Source organism: Stegodyphus dumicola, chromosome 4 (genome assembly GCF_044657685.1).
Source record: "Stegodyphus dumicola isolate Sdum_Otavi_A_Nest chromosome 4, ASM4465768v1".
Taxonomy (NCBI): domain Eukaryota; kingdom Metazoa; phylum Arthropoda; class Arachnida; order Araneae; family Eresidae; genus Stegodyphus; species Stegodyphus dumicola.
Window position 1 is genome coordinate 141,723,475 of NC_140771.1, and position 17,211 is coordinate 141,740,685.

A 17,211-nucleotide genomic window follows, 5' to 3' on the forward strand; every position below is an offset into this window, starting at 1 on the left:
CATTTTGACCGAACAAGACAAGCCTATAAATTTTGCATTTCTTTCAGGTACTTTCTGTTTGCTTTTCCTTCAGTAGATGGCTAACGGATGAAAAATAAATAAATGGAAATGGGCTGCAAATCTTATTTGGCCATTCTTTTGAAATGCACTCATGCATTTGCAATTAAACATGTTTCTGCTCCTTTCATTTTTGCATTTGCACTTGAGGAAGAAGATTTGTTTGACTTTTTGAAAGTACCGAACATTATTTTATTTACCACCCAGTGCTGCAATTTTTTGTCATCTTTCAAATTAAATAAATGGCACATATTATTTTAGATAAATTATTTCACTCAGATAGTAAGAGAAGGAAATAATGTATTATGTAAAATTTTAAAAATAAATACTTTTTTTTTTATATTTTCATTTGGGGACCATGGCCAATAAATAGCTATAAAATTATATATTTTAGCTCAAATTTCAGAACTAATATTAAGCTACATTATAAATTTTTATAACTGTATGAATATTAGGAATGTGTTTTTAAATTACTGGAGGAAAAGCATTTCTGCCAGAAGTTAACTACATAACTTTTAATGCTAACATTATAAAAAATTTTAAAACTAACATGCTTGCAATAAACAGTCTTTAACCTTTTCAGGATGGGCGTCCCATATACGCATTCCCTAAGAACATCTCTTATAGCCGGGCGTCTCATCCACGCACCACTAGAGGTTGCATTTAGAGGACGGGTCATGCGTATACGCATTTTAAGCTGGAACGCTTTTCTGAAGGCCACTAGATGGCATTCTATGTCCATTACTTTTGCAATAAACACAGTTTTAGGTTCCTGACCTTGAGTTTGATATATTCTGTCTGACTTTGGCATTTTACTCATCAACTGTAGCGAGGATATGGGGGAGGGCGTAAACAGAGGTAAGTCGCGGCAGGCTAATTTAAATATTCGCGTGTCTGATTTATATCCAATTCCTTTTTTTTTATTCTATTTTTCCCCTCTAATATGTATGGTCTTTTAGGGTTACTATACAGCCCAGTCAATTTTGCACTGAATTCAGATATATTTCCTTTTCTTCTCTTTTTATTTCGGAAAGCTTCACCTCCAGTCTATTATGGCGGGAAGGCGCTATTTATTAGAGGAAAAATACCCTTGTATGGTTAATGAACCATATACTAACACAGATGAGAGTAATGGTTCTTTTTCTAAAGAGTTAGAAAGTGATACTTCTCCGTGCTTCGAGATTTACCACAGTCTTCATTTTAAATTTTGTTACTTGATACTGTAAATAGTTTTTATTGTGTTGTTTTATTAATTTTAAACTTTATTGATGGATTTTATCAATTAAAACTTTGGGATAACTTGAATAGCGCTTCCAAAAATTATTTTACATGATAAGGAAATTTTTAAGTATATTTTCATGTAAAATAAAGAGAAAACCGTTATTAAGTGCTAATTTAACCTATATACAAGCTCTAGTAATAATCTAAAATGATACCAAAAATTACGATGCTAGATGTGAAATTTTTTTTTTTCTGATCTTTTTTTTTATAAAATTAAGCTTAGCGATGCAAAACCTCCGTTTTGTACGGTGACTGCCTTCGATTCCCTTCCATCCCGCACGAGCATCTTAAACAAAGGTGCGCCGTCGTGAAAAGGTTAAAAGTTCTAGCTTAGAAATTTTTCTCTTTGCTTTATTCACTTTGTTCTTAAACTCTTAACACAACATACCAAAATATTAATCTAGTATAATTTCAACTATTTTCAGAGAAAAGGCACATAAAGGGGGGATGGAAGGATTTAAAATTTTACCTGCAAAAATCCATATTTTATTTCAACATCATACAGCTCAAAATCTTTAAGGGACTTTGGAGGAGGAACTGGCATATTTTCTTGGTAACCTAAAATATTTGCCAAGCTTGCAAAAACTGGTTCAGTTGCAAAAGCTAAACTCTCTCTAGAAAACGGGGAAAAAACACCTATCAGCAAGCAACACAACTCAAACAATATTACTAGTGAATTATAAATTATTTAATAAAATCTATACATCTAGTTTTTCCAAAATACTTAAGGTAAATTAAAACAGAAAAATTCTAATACTGATTTGCAATCCACACAGAAAACAAATTTATACTTTTTATACAGTAATAAAATTTACAAGTTAATACTTTAGCAAAAAGTGTAAAAAGTCTATATTTACATGTTCATGGAGAAAAATGTCAAAATTCATCAAAACCCTGGCACCATAACACAAATTAATTGCTACTGCAAGTGCATGTTGCAAGTTTTCAAAACACTTGTAAACCAACAAAACACTTAACACTTTTAAGAACAGAGTTTTCTTTTTTTCCCATCCAGAATTTATAGTTTGAGCATAGGTCTATGGAATCTACCAAACAATAAATATGATGCTACCAGCAGGAAAGAAATCCACAATGCTTAGGAACAGAGGGTGTGCGAATTTTAGAATTTTGCAGATTTCAGGTCAGAAAAGATAAATTATATTTAGACTAAAACTTTAGGGTGCTCCAGAGTAAGTTTTTTTTTTTTTTTTTTTTTTTTTTTTTAAATTTTAATCATAGAGTCATTATCTGCTGTTCTAAAATTTTTAGGTATTTTTCACAATGCTCCAAATCTTCATTAAAAGATATTTTCTCACACCTATAAAATTCTCTATCCGTGTCATTGTTGGAATCGTTTTCTTGCTGTGTCGAGTTCAAAACAGAATAACAATAGTTTTATCACTGATCATCTGGTATGCCAGTGTTGGCTGGATTCAGATCATCCATTTAACAATATCTTCTTGCAAAACCTTCTCATTTGTTCTTTCTTTTACATAGAGAAGCAATTATCTTGCTTTACCTTTGCTTCACTGACTCTAAAACCAGAAAATTCATTGTCATCGCTCCCAGTTTCAATAAACAGAGAAGATGGCCATACGTTATACCAGTCATTTACCATTGCAGCTCGGGAAACAGAATTCCATGATTCTGAAAACAAACAGATGCAGTCTTTGAAAGTGAAATGTTTAGTACTGTTCTGTTATCAGGACTGAATAAAGAAATGTATGTATATATGGATGCATGTGTTCATGTATGCATGTACAAGGTAAAGGGAAAAGTTCTTGCCGTTTTGAACAATCAGAAAGAAAATGCCATAAAACAAATAATAATCACTGCTAATCCTCAAAGTAATCACCCTCGGCACCCTGTGCCTTCTGCCCACGAGTGGCTAGCTGTGTGATACCATTGTGGTAAAACTCAGAAGTCTGTGAGGGCCTTTTTGAGGTCTGGCCGGTTGCAATAAAACTCAGGAGTCTTGGGCACAAAGAAGTCCATGAGGGCCTTTTTTGAAGTCTGGCTGGTTGTTGAAGGATTTCTCATGAAGATAGTTGTGCGGGTAATGGAAAAGGTGGTAGTTTGTTAGTGCAAGATCTGGGGAGTATGGTGGATGGGGTAGTGTCTCCCAGCCCAGTCACTGGATGGTGTCCAAGGCCTCTCGAACCAAATGAGGCCTTGCATTGTCATGTAGGAGGAGTATACCATCATGACTGGCCAATGCTGGGTCTTTATGTATCAGTGTTTGATGCACACGTTCCAACTGCTGTGAGTACAGGCCTGCCGTGATGGTTTGGTCCACTGGCAAGAGCTCATTAATGCACCACTTGGCGGCTAGTCCACCAGATACAGAACATGATTTTGCGTGGGTGGAGAGAAAGTCTTGCAGTGTGAGGCACAGAGTCCTGTGGTGACAACCAATGTCTGGAATGCCTGGGTGTGTCATACAGGACCCACTTTTCATCTCTGGTGAGAACTCGATCAAATATGGATGCATTGTGGTGCCGAGTAAGCAATGGCAAACAGGCAGTGACATGCTGTTGCTTGTTTGCATCTGTTCATTTCATTAGATACTTGGAAGTATGCAGTAAGCTCACCACATGTTTGGCCACTGTCACTCTCGATGGCTGCTCTCAGAGCCTCATCGTTCGGCGCTTGTCACTAAGAGACATATATCCTCTCACCTGAACTTCTGGAACCACTGCCTAGGATTTATTCGCTAATGACACGATCTCCAAAGGCCTGGCAAATTTGTCGACTTGATTCTGCTACTGACAGGCCCACTTTAAAATCATACAGCAAACAACTCTGAACAAGCGCCTTTGACGCATCAATTTCAATCAGTTGCTGTGTAAGTTGTGTTTGAAGTACTGATGCAATGCGCTTTTATACTCTTGGTCAATATCCAGTTTTCCATCATAACCACTTCATCACCAGGTTCGGCAACTATTTTTATGTTGGGGTTCACTCTTCTAATGCCATATCAGAAATGGCAAGAACTTTTTGGGTTCCTTGTATATATGTAAATATGAATGTAATATGTGTGTATCAGCTTATATATGCACATGCATACATACTCATATGCAGACAATCATACATTTCTGAATTCGGTCCCAATAACAGAACAGTACCAATTTTTTTTTTAATAATCAAAAAGTGAAACAAAATGGTCTGAAAGAAATTCTTTCAGAAATTTCAATTTGTAGTGACATTTAATACTGTGTATCACGCCCTGGTTCACTGGTTGGATCAATGGTGTAGTATTTGGGGACAAAACATGGGCAATGGCATTATGGACAAAAACACAAAAAATGGTTGCATCTGGATGTGCAGAGCAGTTGTCTAACATTCATAAAATCTTGCAGTTTGGTGGTAACTTCACACTGATACAATGCTTTTTAATCTCTTTAACAAAATGTTCTATGAACTATTCAGACATAAGTTGTTTCGTGAACCAGGAATTTTTATTATTCTTGTAAATCCCAAATATCATTTTTTCTTCTTTCAAGGCTCTAGGATTGGTGTGCTTATCACAAATTGGCAAACATCACCACAAAAGTCCAATCTCATTCGTATCAAAAACTTGTTCTGAGTTAAGACTTTCTTTTGCCATCAGCATAGAAAATTCATCAATAAATACATCTGTAGCATGTTTATCTGCTGAAATTAAAAATACCTTTTATTTTATCTACAATAAATCAGGATCAAACAACGAAATGGCAGCACATAAGAATCTTGTGAAATAACAAAGCTCAGGAAATACAACCACCTGAGCCGTGAACTTGAAAGAGAAGTTAAGCGTCTATTTCTAAGTTGTCTATTTCTTTACCTTGATGCAGTGAAGGAAAAAAAAAAAAAAAAAAAACTTTTACCTATGATTTGGTTACTATTTCCATCATAACATCCTTATTTGGTAAGTATTTCTCAATGTTTCAGTATTTCATTCTCTATGTTGTAGTTCTGAACCTGTAAACTGAATGTTTCTGTTATGAGAAGTTACACAGATTTCAGTTTGGCTGATTTTCAGCATTTGACTTCATCAATTTCTTACGAGAGCATAATATATTGCCAAATAAATGTTATTGTTACAATTTGCATGAAATGAAGTTTTATTTGAATCAATTCAAGCGTGCACAGCAAAGCTGCCATAGCAAGACACAATTTTAGATTCATGTGACAGGTTGTAGCTCAGGGTAAAAAACCTTGATTGCTAAACATTTTTCACCCAAAATAAAGAAAAATTGTATAAAAGTAGGTAAACCACTCTTGACCTGTTAACACATATGTAGCAAAAAATCTTTAAAATACATTCTAGAGGCAAATGAAAATGCTTAAACGATAATACAGCACAAGAACATAAAATTAATAGCTAACTTCTGAAATTTTCAAATAAATGTAGCACAATTAGATCATAATGGCAATGCAATAAATATAACAAAAAAAATGTTGTAATATTTTTAGTGTAATAAGAAAAGGTTATTTGACTCTCATAATGCAAAACATGCTTGATTATCTGAACTTTCCTTATGATCTGTTCAGTCAGATGTCACAAAGATTTGAAATAAAATGCACATGTAGTGAGCAAATTTATCAAACATTTTCAATCAAATTTACCTAGCACTTGATAATTCACTTCATAGGCTAAGAGTTGTCATTGCTACTAATCCCCTCCAGCCTCTCTTTATTTTGAACTTTATTTGAAAGAATCTCGTCTTCACCTTTAAACAACACGACTAAAAACTAGTTAAAAATAATGACTGCTAAAATAAAGATAAACTTTCTCAATATTATTAGTAGCCTGTTAACTAGAAAATGTATTTAATATTATTTTCACGTATATAAGTAAAGTGAAATTATGTGTTTCCTGGCCCAGTGTTTAGCTGTACAATGTTTCTAAGTTCATATATTTTATGTTGTTATTCCTATAACTGGGAAAAGGGAGAACAGTTGATATTCTGTGTGCTGGATTCTGAAAGGTTCTCTCCTCTCCATCATATAGAATGTACTCTTATAAGCATTTTGAGTGATCATTGTATATAGTTTGGAAATAATCCCCTTATCTCAGGATTTGTCAAAGAAACCCACCTGATCATTTCCCAAGCCTCTGGTCTGTTTTCAAGAAAGAAAGTGCTTTCAACTTCTTTCCCGACAAATTCACCTCAGAGGATATATTTAATTGCAGATTTTACAAAGTTCAGGCCCTAAATGGGAGTCTCTAAGGTACTGGTAACATCAGTGGAAAATAACTGCTGCTGTAAGCCAGTATATTGACAAAAGTATCAAAGGTTTCAACATGCTTCGAATTTTTATATTATAAAGTCCGAGAACCAGAATCATTAGAACTTTGGCGATTCCAAATTTTAGACCATAAGTTTTAATCTAGTAATGTGATACACAGTCATGGAAACACTGAAACTTCACATATGTTTTTAGACCAGACAGAAAAATGCTATCCCCTTACATACAGAGCTGGTGCCACAGCAAGTGCAACTGGTGCAGCCATGTAGGGTGTCAGAATTTAGAAGCTGCAAAAATTTTAGGATTTAGAGGAGTATCAAGCAGCAAAAATTAGGACTGACATAATTTTAAAATTTAGGAGAGGCAATGCCCAGGGACAGGGAAACACGGACAAAGCACTAGAACTTCACTTATGGATTTACAGGTTTTGCTCCTTTCACTAATATTCTAGCACAACATCCATTAGGGAGATACGATTCCATGACACTTAGCCAATGGAACACTTAACTGACACCAGTTAGCCAACAGGACATTTAACCAACACGGACACTTAGCCGACAAGTCATCTAGCTGACACGGACACTTAACCGACAAGACACTTAGCCGACAAGGACACTTAGCTGACACAGACAGTTAGCAGAAAGGACATTTGGCCGACACAGAGAGTTAGCCGTCAGAACATTTAGCCACGGGGCATTTAACTGCCAACAGAACACTAAGCCGACAGTAATGTTTAGCTGACACGTACCCAATAATTACTCAAACTTACTATCAATCACAAAATTTCTCAACTTCTCCATAAGTTCAATATTTAAGTTATTTTTTCCTCTATCAGTAAAATTCATTTTTCGATTCTTAAAGATCTCATACGTGCTTTTAATTATTGTGTTAATTTAGCATTGTTTGGTCTATATTGGCCAAACTGAAAAAGCGCTGAAATTTCTTGTTAGGGAATATGAGTTAAATTTCAAAAGGAAAAAAGAATTTTTTAGCTATATATGGAGGTCACTTAATTACATTTTATTATGATCTTAAAAAATTATCCGTAAAGCTTCTTCATTTAATCAAACAACAAGGGTTCTTTTGAACACTTTTACATCATTAATAATTTTTCTTGTTTACTTAATGATATTAATTTTCCAATCTTGCTCCTCCAAATGCTTTCAAATTTCTAATACCTTTATGTTTCATTACTAGTTTACTCATCACATCATGTTACATTCTTTCCCTTACAAAATCGTTTCGCTCTTCCCACTAATGAAATTTCCTTTCCCTGTCATGAAAAATTTGAATAATGAAATAAAGAATATTGTTATTCTTGAAGCATACTTTGTTTATAGAAACATATATTGGTGAGGGTTAGTTTAGCAAATATATTTTATTCTGTTATTAAAAAAAGAGAATTTTTAAGACAAGCAAAGGCATAAATTATTTATGACCTCTATAATTTACAATTCATGCCACTATTCTTGAGATAGAAATTCTGTAACATTTTATTGACTAGGCCTCTTGGTTAAAATATTTACTTAGGTTAACGTTTACAGCACTAAACTGGCGCATAATGTTTAATTTAGAAGATATTCTTTAAGGTTTTGTTTTATTCATAACTGAAGCTGCAGAAGGAGAGGGGCACAAACCAAGTAGGTGGAGCAAAGCGTCGCATCGTGAAAGATCACCGTAATGTGGTGCTATCTGTCGATGCTGGATTTAACTAGATCAGTCGTGTAAATAGATAATATTATGTACTATGTTTTGAAAGTCACGATGTGAAATTTTCAATATAATATGTTATATTAATGTTGTTCTAATAAAATATAACTTTTTGCAATATCTGTTAAAAATACATGAATTTTCATTTCATTTTTCATTAATTTTATTTTTTTTTCCCCTCTCTCATTCCTTTGCTTTATCATTTTTGGTTTAGCTACATGGTTATGGGAAAATTTTTGGTGACCATTTTTCTGAATGCATTTATAAAGTTCTAGCCTAAAAAGGCAATTTTCATTGGAAGAGACTTGTTATATATTAAGTAAAACAGTCACTCTATTTCTGTTAAGCTCAGCAGTGGCCAAGCAGTAAAGTCACTGAACTCTGGCAGTTCGGCCTGAATTTTGAATCCCGCGAGCAGACAGGCTGCATGGGTGTTTTCATGGTTCTTCCCATGTGTAACATGTACACGAGCCAGTTTTCCTTAGAAAGTCTTCCACGAAAGCATCCCTTTACTTAGGCTAGATAGCCCTCTGGCTTAGCCGTAATAACATAAACCAAATCTGCTTCTGTTAGGTGGGCGCAGTACTATGTAGCTAAAACAAAAACAAGAAAGAGAAGAAATTAAAAAGGGCAAAAAAATAAAATTAAAAAAAAAAATGAAATGAAAATTTCTACATTTTTAACAGATATTGTGAAAAGTTGTATTTTATAAGAAAAACATTAATACAGTCCAAAGTCATTAATTCAGACACCTATAATACGGACCTCAAAGCTACAAACTTTCTGCGCATAGGCGTTTACGCATGCACGCAAGACCTTTACGGCTGTGCATACGCGTTTATAGAAACATGTGTGCATAATATGTTTGCGCATGTGCGTTTAATGTATAACGGACGGTATAAGCTAAAAATATCTAATTATCTATTTCAGTTAATGTTGCAGATTGCATTGTTCCTTAATCTTCAAATAGGATCCAGCTTATTATTTTTTGCACACTGTTAGAGCAATTTTATAAAAGTAAGCTTGAACTTTCGATTATGTCAAATAGAATTTCTTTTGCTGGAGCTCCCAAAGGATCTACAAAGCAAAAGTATGTTTCGATGTCCATCAAACAAAAAGTGGAATTGCTGCAAAAAATGGATAAAAGCATATAATTTGTTTCTCTAACCATTTCGAAATCTGTTTATCAATTTCCCGTTGCTCTGCGGCGGGGAAGGGGGGGAAACGCCGTGGCGCGCAATGAATTGGAAGTTCATCTGTCAGCACTATCCTTATCTTCAGGGCAGATGTTTTTATTTTATTTGGCTTATAATTCCTTACTAAATGTAGTATTTCATATCGATGTACTCCGTCTTTGATATGCTTTATATCAAATTCCTCATCATTATAAATCGCTTCCGATAGTGAAGAAAGTGACACAGAGGTTATTGAAAATGAAAAAATTTCGATTGACAAATTAGTCGGTATTCTCGACACAGCAATTATAGGACTTTGAACAGCAGAACTTTGAAGCTGAACAAGAAATTATGTCTGTTTATAGAATTAAAGAGAAAGTATCATCACATAAAACGAAGCAACTTAAACAACTTACATTGAAAGAAATGTTTAATAAAGTAAACAAATAAATACTAAGCTCTTTTTTTTTTTTTTTTAAATTTGATACCCTTTAGATCATAACTGTTCTTTATTTCATAAATTACGGTTTCATATTTTTAATTTTATAATTTCTGCATGCCATCTTACCAGATTTAAACTGATGATCTATAATCCGGAAAAATCGATAATCCAGAATCGCCGAAGTCCCAACGAGTCCGGATTAACGACTTTTGACTGTAAAAGATATTATATTGAAAATTACACATTGTGACTTTCAAAACATAGTACATAATATTATCTATTTATATGACTGATCTAGTTGAATCTAGCACTGATAGATGGCACCACATTATGGTGACTTTTCATGATGTGATGCTTTGCACTGCCTACTTGGTATGTGGGTCCCCTCCTTCTGCAGCTTCAGTTATGAATAAAACAAATCCTTAAAGATTATTTTACTTCTAAATTAAACATTATGCACCAATTTAGTGCTGTAAACATTAACCTAAAAAAGTATTTTAAGCGAGAAGCGTGGTCAATAAAATGTTACAGAATTTCTATCTCAAGAATGGTGGCATTTATACCTTTGCTTGTCTAAAAAAAATTCTCTTTTTAAAATTGTTTTTAATAATAAAATATATTTGCTAAACTAACCTTCATCAATATATGTTTCTATAAACAAAGTATAATTCAAGAATAAAAATAATTTTTATTGCATTATTCAGATTCTTCCTGATAGGGAATTTCATTAGTGGGAGGGGCCAAATGATTTTGTAAGGGAAAGAATATAACGTGATGTGATGAGTAAAATAGTAATGAAACATAAAGGTATTAAAAATTTGAAAGTATTTGGAGAAGCAAGATTGCAAAATTAATATCATTAAGTAAACAAGAAAAATTATTAATGATGTGAAAGTGTCCAAAAGAACCCAGTTGATTAAATGTAGAAGCTTTACAGATAATTTTTGAAGATCATATTAAAATCCAATTAACTGACCTCCGTACTTAGCTAAAAAAATTCTTTTTTCCTTAAGAAATTTAATTCATATTCCCTGACGAGAAATTTCAGCGCTTTTTCAATTTGGCCAATATAGACCAAACGGCACGATACATATCAAACAATGCTAAATTAACACAATAATTAAAAGCACATGAGATCTTTAAGAATCGAAAAATGAATTTTACTGATAGGATACTGATAGAATTTTACTGCTTCATAAGTTGAATATTGAACTTATGAAGAAGTCGAAACATTTTGTAATTGATAGTAAGCTGAAATAATTATTGGGTACATGTTAGCTAAACGTCACTGTCAGCTTAGTGTCCTGTTGATTAAATGTGTTGACAATTAAGTGTCCTGTAGCTAAAGGTTCGGACGGCTAACTCTCTGTGTCGGCCGAATGTCCTGTCTGCTAAGTATCTTGTCAGTTAAGTGTTCGTGTTGGCTAAATGTGCGTGTTGGTTAAATGTTCTGTCAGCTAAGTGTCTGTGTTGGCTAAGTGTCTGTGTATGTCTTGTCGGTTAAGTGTCCACGACCGGGGAGGTACAGCATTCCGCCTCGAGAACAACCACAACAAGGAATCTACTACACAGTGTGCAGCGTTCTCACCTTCTCCCACTGGACTATCCCTCCATGTTGCTAATCTCCATGATGTATTTATTCTGCATTTCTTTATAGATAATTCTAATTATTTTATCTTGATTAAACTTTGATAATGCTTTGGTATCTGTTTATATTTTGTTCTTCATAGATACATTTTTTATTCACTTGTTAGAGACAGCAGAATTTAGGAGTGGCAAAACGTTGAGAATTTAGGATTCACAGACTTTGCACTGGCAGCAAAATGTGTAGCGTCAGCCCTGTTACAAGGTCAATCAATGCACTTACCAATCCATATTCAGCAATGACTGTATATCATTTTCCATATTCAGCAATGACTGTATATCATTTTCAAACATTTGCTAAACACTATATTATTTTGTAGCCAGCAGGTGTTTGAAAAAGTGACCTATCTCAGTTAGTCTGGACAAAAAAGGCAATTTTAGCACACCTACTTCCTTTTGTCATTATATTCTCTATTCCTAGACTTTGAAAGAGAAGGGGATACTTTATTATTTTATTTTTTGGCCAGTGGTCTTAAAACATATATATCAGGGGTGACAACAGTTTCGCTTGTGAGACACATACTACTCTTGCAGGCGAGTGGTGTGACTCTTATACATTCTTTAAATTTTGTATGCCAATTCCTTCATACCAAATATGCAAATGATTAAATTTCCAAGCCAAATGAGTGTTAACTTCGGTCATAGCACACATTTCTATTATGCAACTAACATCGTATAAAATGATAACAATTGTTGAACGGTTTATCTTTTCTCGTGCTCGGCAATGTAGTTCCCTGGAAACACAATCAATAATGCTTTACAGCACTGCCAAAGACGTTACAGACATTTGAATGTGGTCGCATAGTAGGGATGTGAGAAGCGGACTTGTCATACCAAACAATAGGCCGCCCCCTGCACCGTACAGACAGTTATGGTTCCAGCAAGGTACTCACAGATGGAACCAAGGCTGCAGATGGTGAAAGTACACGAATGCAAGGCAAGATCGGATGATTACGGAACAAGTCAACAAGTCAAGCCAAGGCTATAACATATTGGATACTAGCACTGCCTCCTATCCATATGTTACAGCATCTTCCATAATCACTCATGACATCTTCCACTATTTTATAACACATGGTTGATCTAGGATTGTACTCACAGCTGCCTTTAAGACGTTTGCATTTAACACCACAACACTGACTGAGTCGTCTGGAATAGTTTGTAGATGATCATCATGGTTGCCAGCTGACTGGCATTGCACAGTGTTCAATGATGAAGCTTGCTTCAATCTTTGAGCAGATGACCATTAGATCCATATGTGAAGGGGACAGAGCCAGCAATCCCAGTCAGTCTTTGCTTTACAGGACACAGCCATTACTCCAGGTGTGATTGTAGTGCTATCTTATATGACATCCACCCTGCATAAAACTTTTAGCAATTCAACGACATGCAGATGATATCCTATCCTGCAACAGTTTGCCTTACCCTTCATGGCACACCATTCTGCAAGCTTTTCCAGCAAGGTAATGCCAGACTTCACATGGATCATAAGTCTCTGGACCTTCTTCGAGCTGCTGATTCTCTTTCTTGGCCAGTAAGATTACCAGAACTTTCACCAATCAAACATGCAGAAGACTGCCAGATTCAGGTACATAAAAATGTCACAGATTTGGAGTAACAATTGAGAAATGCCTGGCAGAATGTCTTGCAGCTGAAATTAGAAATATTTATCCCTCCTTACCTCAATGTTCAGAAGCATGAACTGCTGCTAAATGTGGTTTCAACAATTATAAGATTTCAACATTCCATGTGCAATTGATGGCTTTGAAATTTTATCGTTTCATTACCTGTGTATATGAGCTTTATGCCTTTTTAATTTCAATAAAAACAGGCACTTTCTTCATGGTGCTTCTTTTTCCTTTTTTTCAAAAAGTGTACATATAATATATATGTATTTGTGAAACATATGAAACATTTAATATCATACAGAATCTGATACAGACTAAAAATACTTCAGAAATTTATTCGACATTTGAATTGATGAATGATTCAATTACAGCAACTAGAAGCTTTGAGCATTTCTAATAAATCTGATGACAGTCACAGCTTAAAATACGTCACCTTTAAAAAATGTCAAGAATCTGTAAAATTTATAGGCAACAACTTATTAAGGAAAATTATGGGATAATTTTGAGGTAGCAGTAAAACAGTGAGTTGCTCATGCACAGATTTAAGAAGAATCTTAAGTTAGAGAATCTAAAAGAAAAATGATAGATCAGCATTTAAAAGAGGGTACTGAGGAAGAATCACATTTAAAAACTAAAAAAGTACTTTTTAGTGCATTAAACTGTAATTAGAGAAAAAGACATCACAAAATTTTATGGTGTCTTCAATGCATCATCACTTGTGAAGGCAAACTTCACTTAATGATTGTTTAGAATCAGATATTTCTTTCCATCTGAAGAAATGGTTTCCATGGTTCACTACTTTTAAAATCATGTAAATAAGGACTCGCGGTTTGGGGAAAATCTAGTTGTGGCTCTTGATCTTTCCTGAATTTCAACACATGACGTTTTGACCACCTATGATATATATGTTTCTCACCTTACTATTAACAATTACATAATTTTATATTAATTCTTTATGCATATGCTTGGGCTTCCACATGTGTTTTTATTCATATGGGTATTCATGATAGTAGGATTTTTTCTAAAGACTGCTCTTATCATATAGGATATTATAAGATCATTGTGAAATTTAACATGTTGGTAATAAAGTGAAGATATTAAGGGCAGAGTACGTATTTAAAATAATTATGTCTTAATACTATAAATTATGGTATATAATATTAAAAGTAAGAGTTTTTTGATAAGCCAATTAAATGATATTTAAAACTTGAAATCTTTAAACTGCAATTATTCATTTTAATACACTTTCTTTTCTTTTTTTTTATTTTAAATATCACGTTAGACTTTAATTTGAATATACTCTACACCTAGACTTAAGAACTTAAAGTCTTTCCCTAATACTGATATTTTCATATTTAATTTACAGGGTTGCCAACAATGAAGACAAAAATTAACAAAAATGGTAAAAACAGTCAGAGACATATGTTCCTTATGTTGAACATCACATTATGAAGTCTATTATTAATGTTCCCAAAGGCAGATTTATGAAGTGAGAGAGTTAGCTTCCTTTAGACACAAAACACGTTCACAGTTTTTTAAAAATTAATTAACGATTAGGAAGCCTCTAGGAATATGGGGCTCCTTATACTTACAATACGGGCAATTCTATAAATCTATTTTTGATTATTCTGTAAGTCCACTCATCCATTTTTTGCCTCCAAGATTTGACATTGTAATGCAAAGAATGCAGGAATCAGTAACAATATAAAATAAAACAAAAACCCTGTAATGCTGTTCCAACTTAAAATCTCCAAAGGGATAAACTGCTGTTGGCTTTTCCTGTGATGGGGGAAATACATTAGAACAGAACAGATTGATATACAGAAGGATGTATAGATTGATCCAACACTGTGCCACAAAGGATAGTCCCACTTGTTTGAAATGAGGTTTGTTATTGTTTAGAATAAGTAATCAAAAGGCACTTTGCCCAAAATAAATGACTCAACATTTCAAAAACAAAGACACTACACCCTTAGAGACCCAGACGTGATTAATGCTAACCTGTGATGGAATGTGGACTTTTGACTTAGAAGTTTCTTATTCATGACTATGGATCTGAAGTAGATTTAAGATTTTGGAGATGGTATTACTTTGCATGTGATAGGAAGTCTTGAATTTATGGTGGTGATTTGATTATTTTATTTAGTTGTTGCGAATTGATTGGAAATTAGTTTTGAAAACAGTAGTACTTTATGCAAATTTATGAAAAAAAAAAAAAAAAAAGAAAAGAAAAGAAAAGATGAAGGGCTGAAACGAAATTGTATTAGACAGCTTTTTTCTAAATTTTAATGAAGACTAAAGATGCAATAAATAAACCTTTAAGTAAAATTAATAGTAAAGAACCAGAACTTGATAATCTTTACTAGAGAAACCAGTTGATTGAAAAGAATTAGAATTTTAAAAGGTTTAGATACCCAAGTGATAATCAGTATAGATGAGTTAGAAAACGAAATTACCGAGAGCAAAGAATATCAGGAATGCAGTATTTAATGGAAAACAGAAATAAACAGACATTTCTGTTTGCAATCTTTTCTTAGCATTGCATTGCAAAAGGAAATTTTAATAATTCGAATGCAATTGTTAGGCTCAAATAACATGAAGTAAAAAACAAAAATAGTGTAGTTAAGCTAACGAAACTAAGCATTGAGAAATTTTGTGATGACTGCAGTTCTTGGTTGGATTTCTGGAATTCCTACGAAGTAGCTATTCATAATAACGATTCTTCAAGTAAGGATCAGAAGTGTTTTTATTTGAAATATTTTTAGGAGTTGCTGCCCTGTCAGCAGTTTCAAGATTTTCATTAAAAAATTAAAATTATGATTCCTCAATTAAGTTATTAAAAGAAAGATTTGGAAGTTGAGATTTGATTACAAGCTTATAGGAATAGACTGCTGTTGATTGATTCCATTAAGACATGTATGAATGTTCCAGCACTGTAAAGAAAGTATAACAAGATTGAAATTAAAATTCGATCATTGCAGTAAAACATTCAGGGCTATAATGAAAGCAAAAAAAAAAAAAGCAAGATGGTAAAAGTTTTAATAGACAGCAGTAGTAACAGAATATTTATAAAAAAGAAAACTATGTACTAATTGAGGCCCAGTGTCGCAGTGGCTAGCGCATCGTGCAGCAGCACCACAGGTCCGGGGTTCAAACCCCGGGCTGGGCAAGGTTGACTGAGCCTTTCATCCCTTGGGTTGATAAAATGTTCACTTGGGAACTAATACTGGTGAGGGGGGGGCTGCGACAAGATGACCACTTGTTCAGGGCATATGCTTACGCATCCCGGGGCCCACGGTCAAGAAAGCAGATTTCGGGGCACTGCAGACCTTGGCCCATTAGGGCTGTTTGTGCCACTGAGTTTAGTTTTTTATGTACTAATTAGGATTGAAGTTTACCAGATGTGAGACACTGGATATATATGCCAGTATAAACCTAAATAGCTACATAATATAGTACAATTTGATTTGCAATAGAATCAAATCTAGTAAAAAACTAAGCACAGAAGTGGTGGTAATTGACGTGATTACGCATGACCACATAAATAACTACCTAATACAGTTCAATTTGATTTGCAGAATAGAATCAAACCTAGTAAAAAAAAAAAAAAAAAAAAAAAAAAAAAACTAAACATATAGAAATGGTGGTAATTGATGCGATTACACATCACCACATAGAATTTCCTTCAAAATGGATTAGAAACATAACTCTAAATAAGGGAATACAGTTGGTCAATATTAGAAATCCAAAAGAGATAAATACTTCGATTGGCTCAGATAACATTTGGGAAATTTTACATAGAAAAACAAAAAACTAGGGAAACAAATGATCATTACAGATAGTTTGCTTGGGTTTGTAATAGAAAACAGGATCAGACAATCATGGAAATTATGATAAGACTTGCAATAAATCATATATCAGGGAAGAAAGAAACAGAATTCGAAAAGAGTTCATAATTTATGGGATCTGCAAACTGTAGGAATAAATCAGAAAAAAGGAAATTTTGTGATCAAATGCAGCTACCAATGTTAAAAAGAAATAC

The 17,211-nt window shown here is 33.8% G+C and overlaps 1 protein-coding gene across 1 annotated transcript in view; it reads right to left on the reverse strand.

The window, feature by feature from the left end:
* Nucleotides 1-17,211, reverse strand: part of LOC118193691 (SCY1-like protein 2) — a 104,592-nt gene that overhangs the window by 56,284 nt on the left and 31,097 nt on the right. Inside the window, exon 4 of the mRNA XM_085815565.1 lies at nt 1,808-1,952. Coding sequence (XP_085671691.1) covers nt 1,808-1,952 — 145 coding nt within the window. The remainder of the gene's footprint in view (nt 1-1,807; nt 1,953-17,211) is intronic.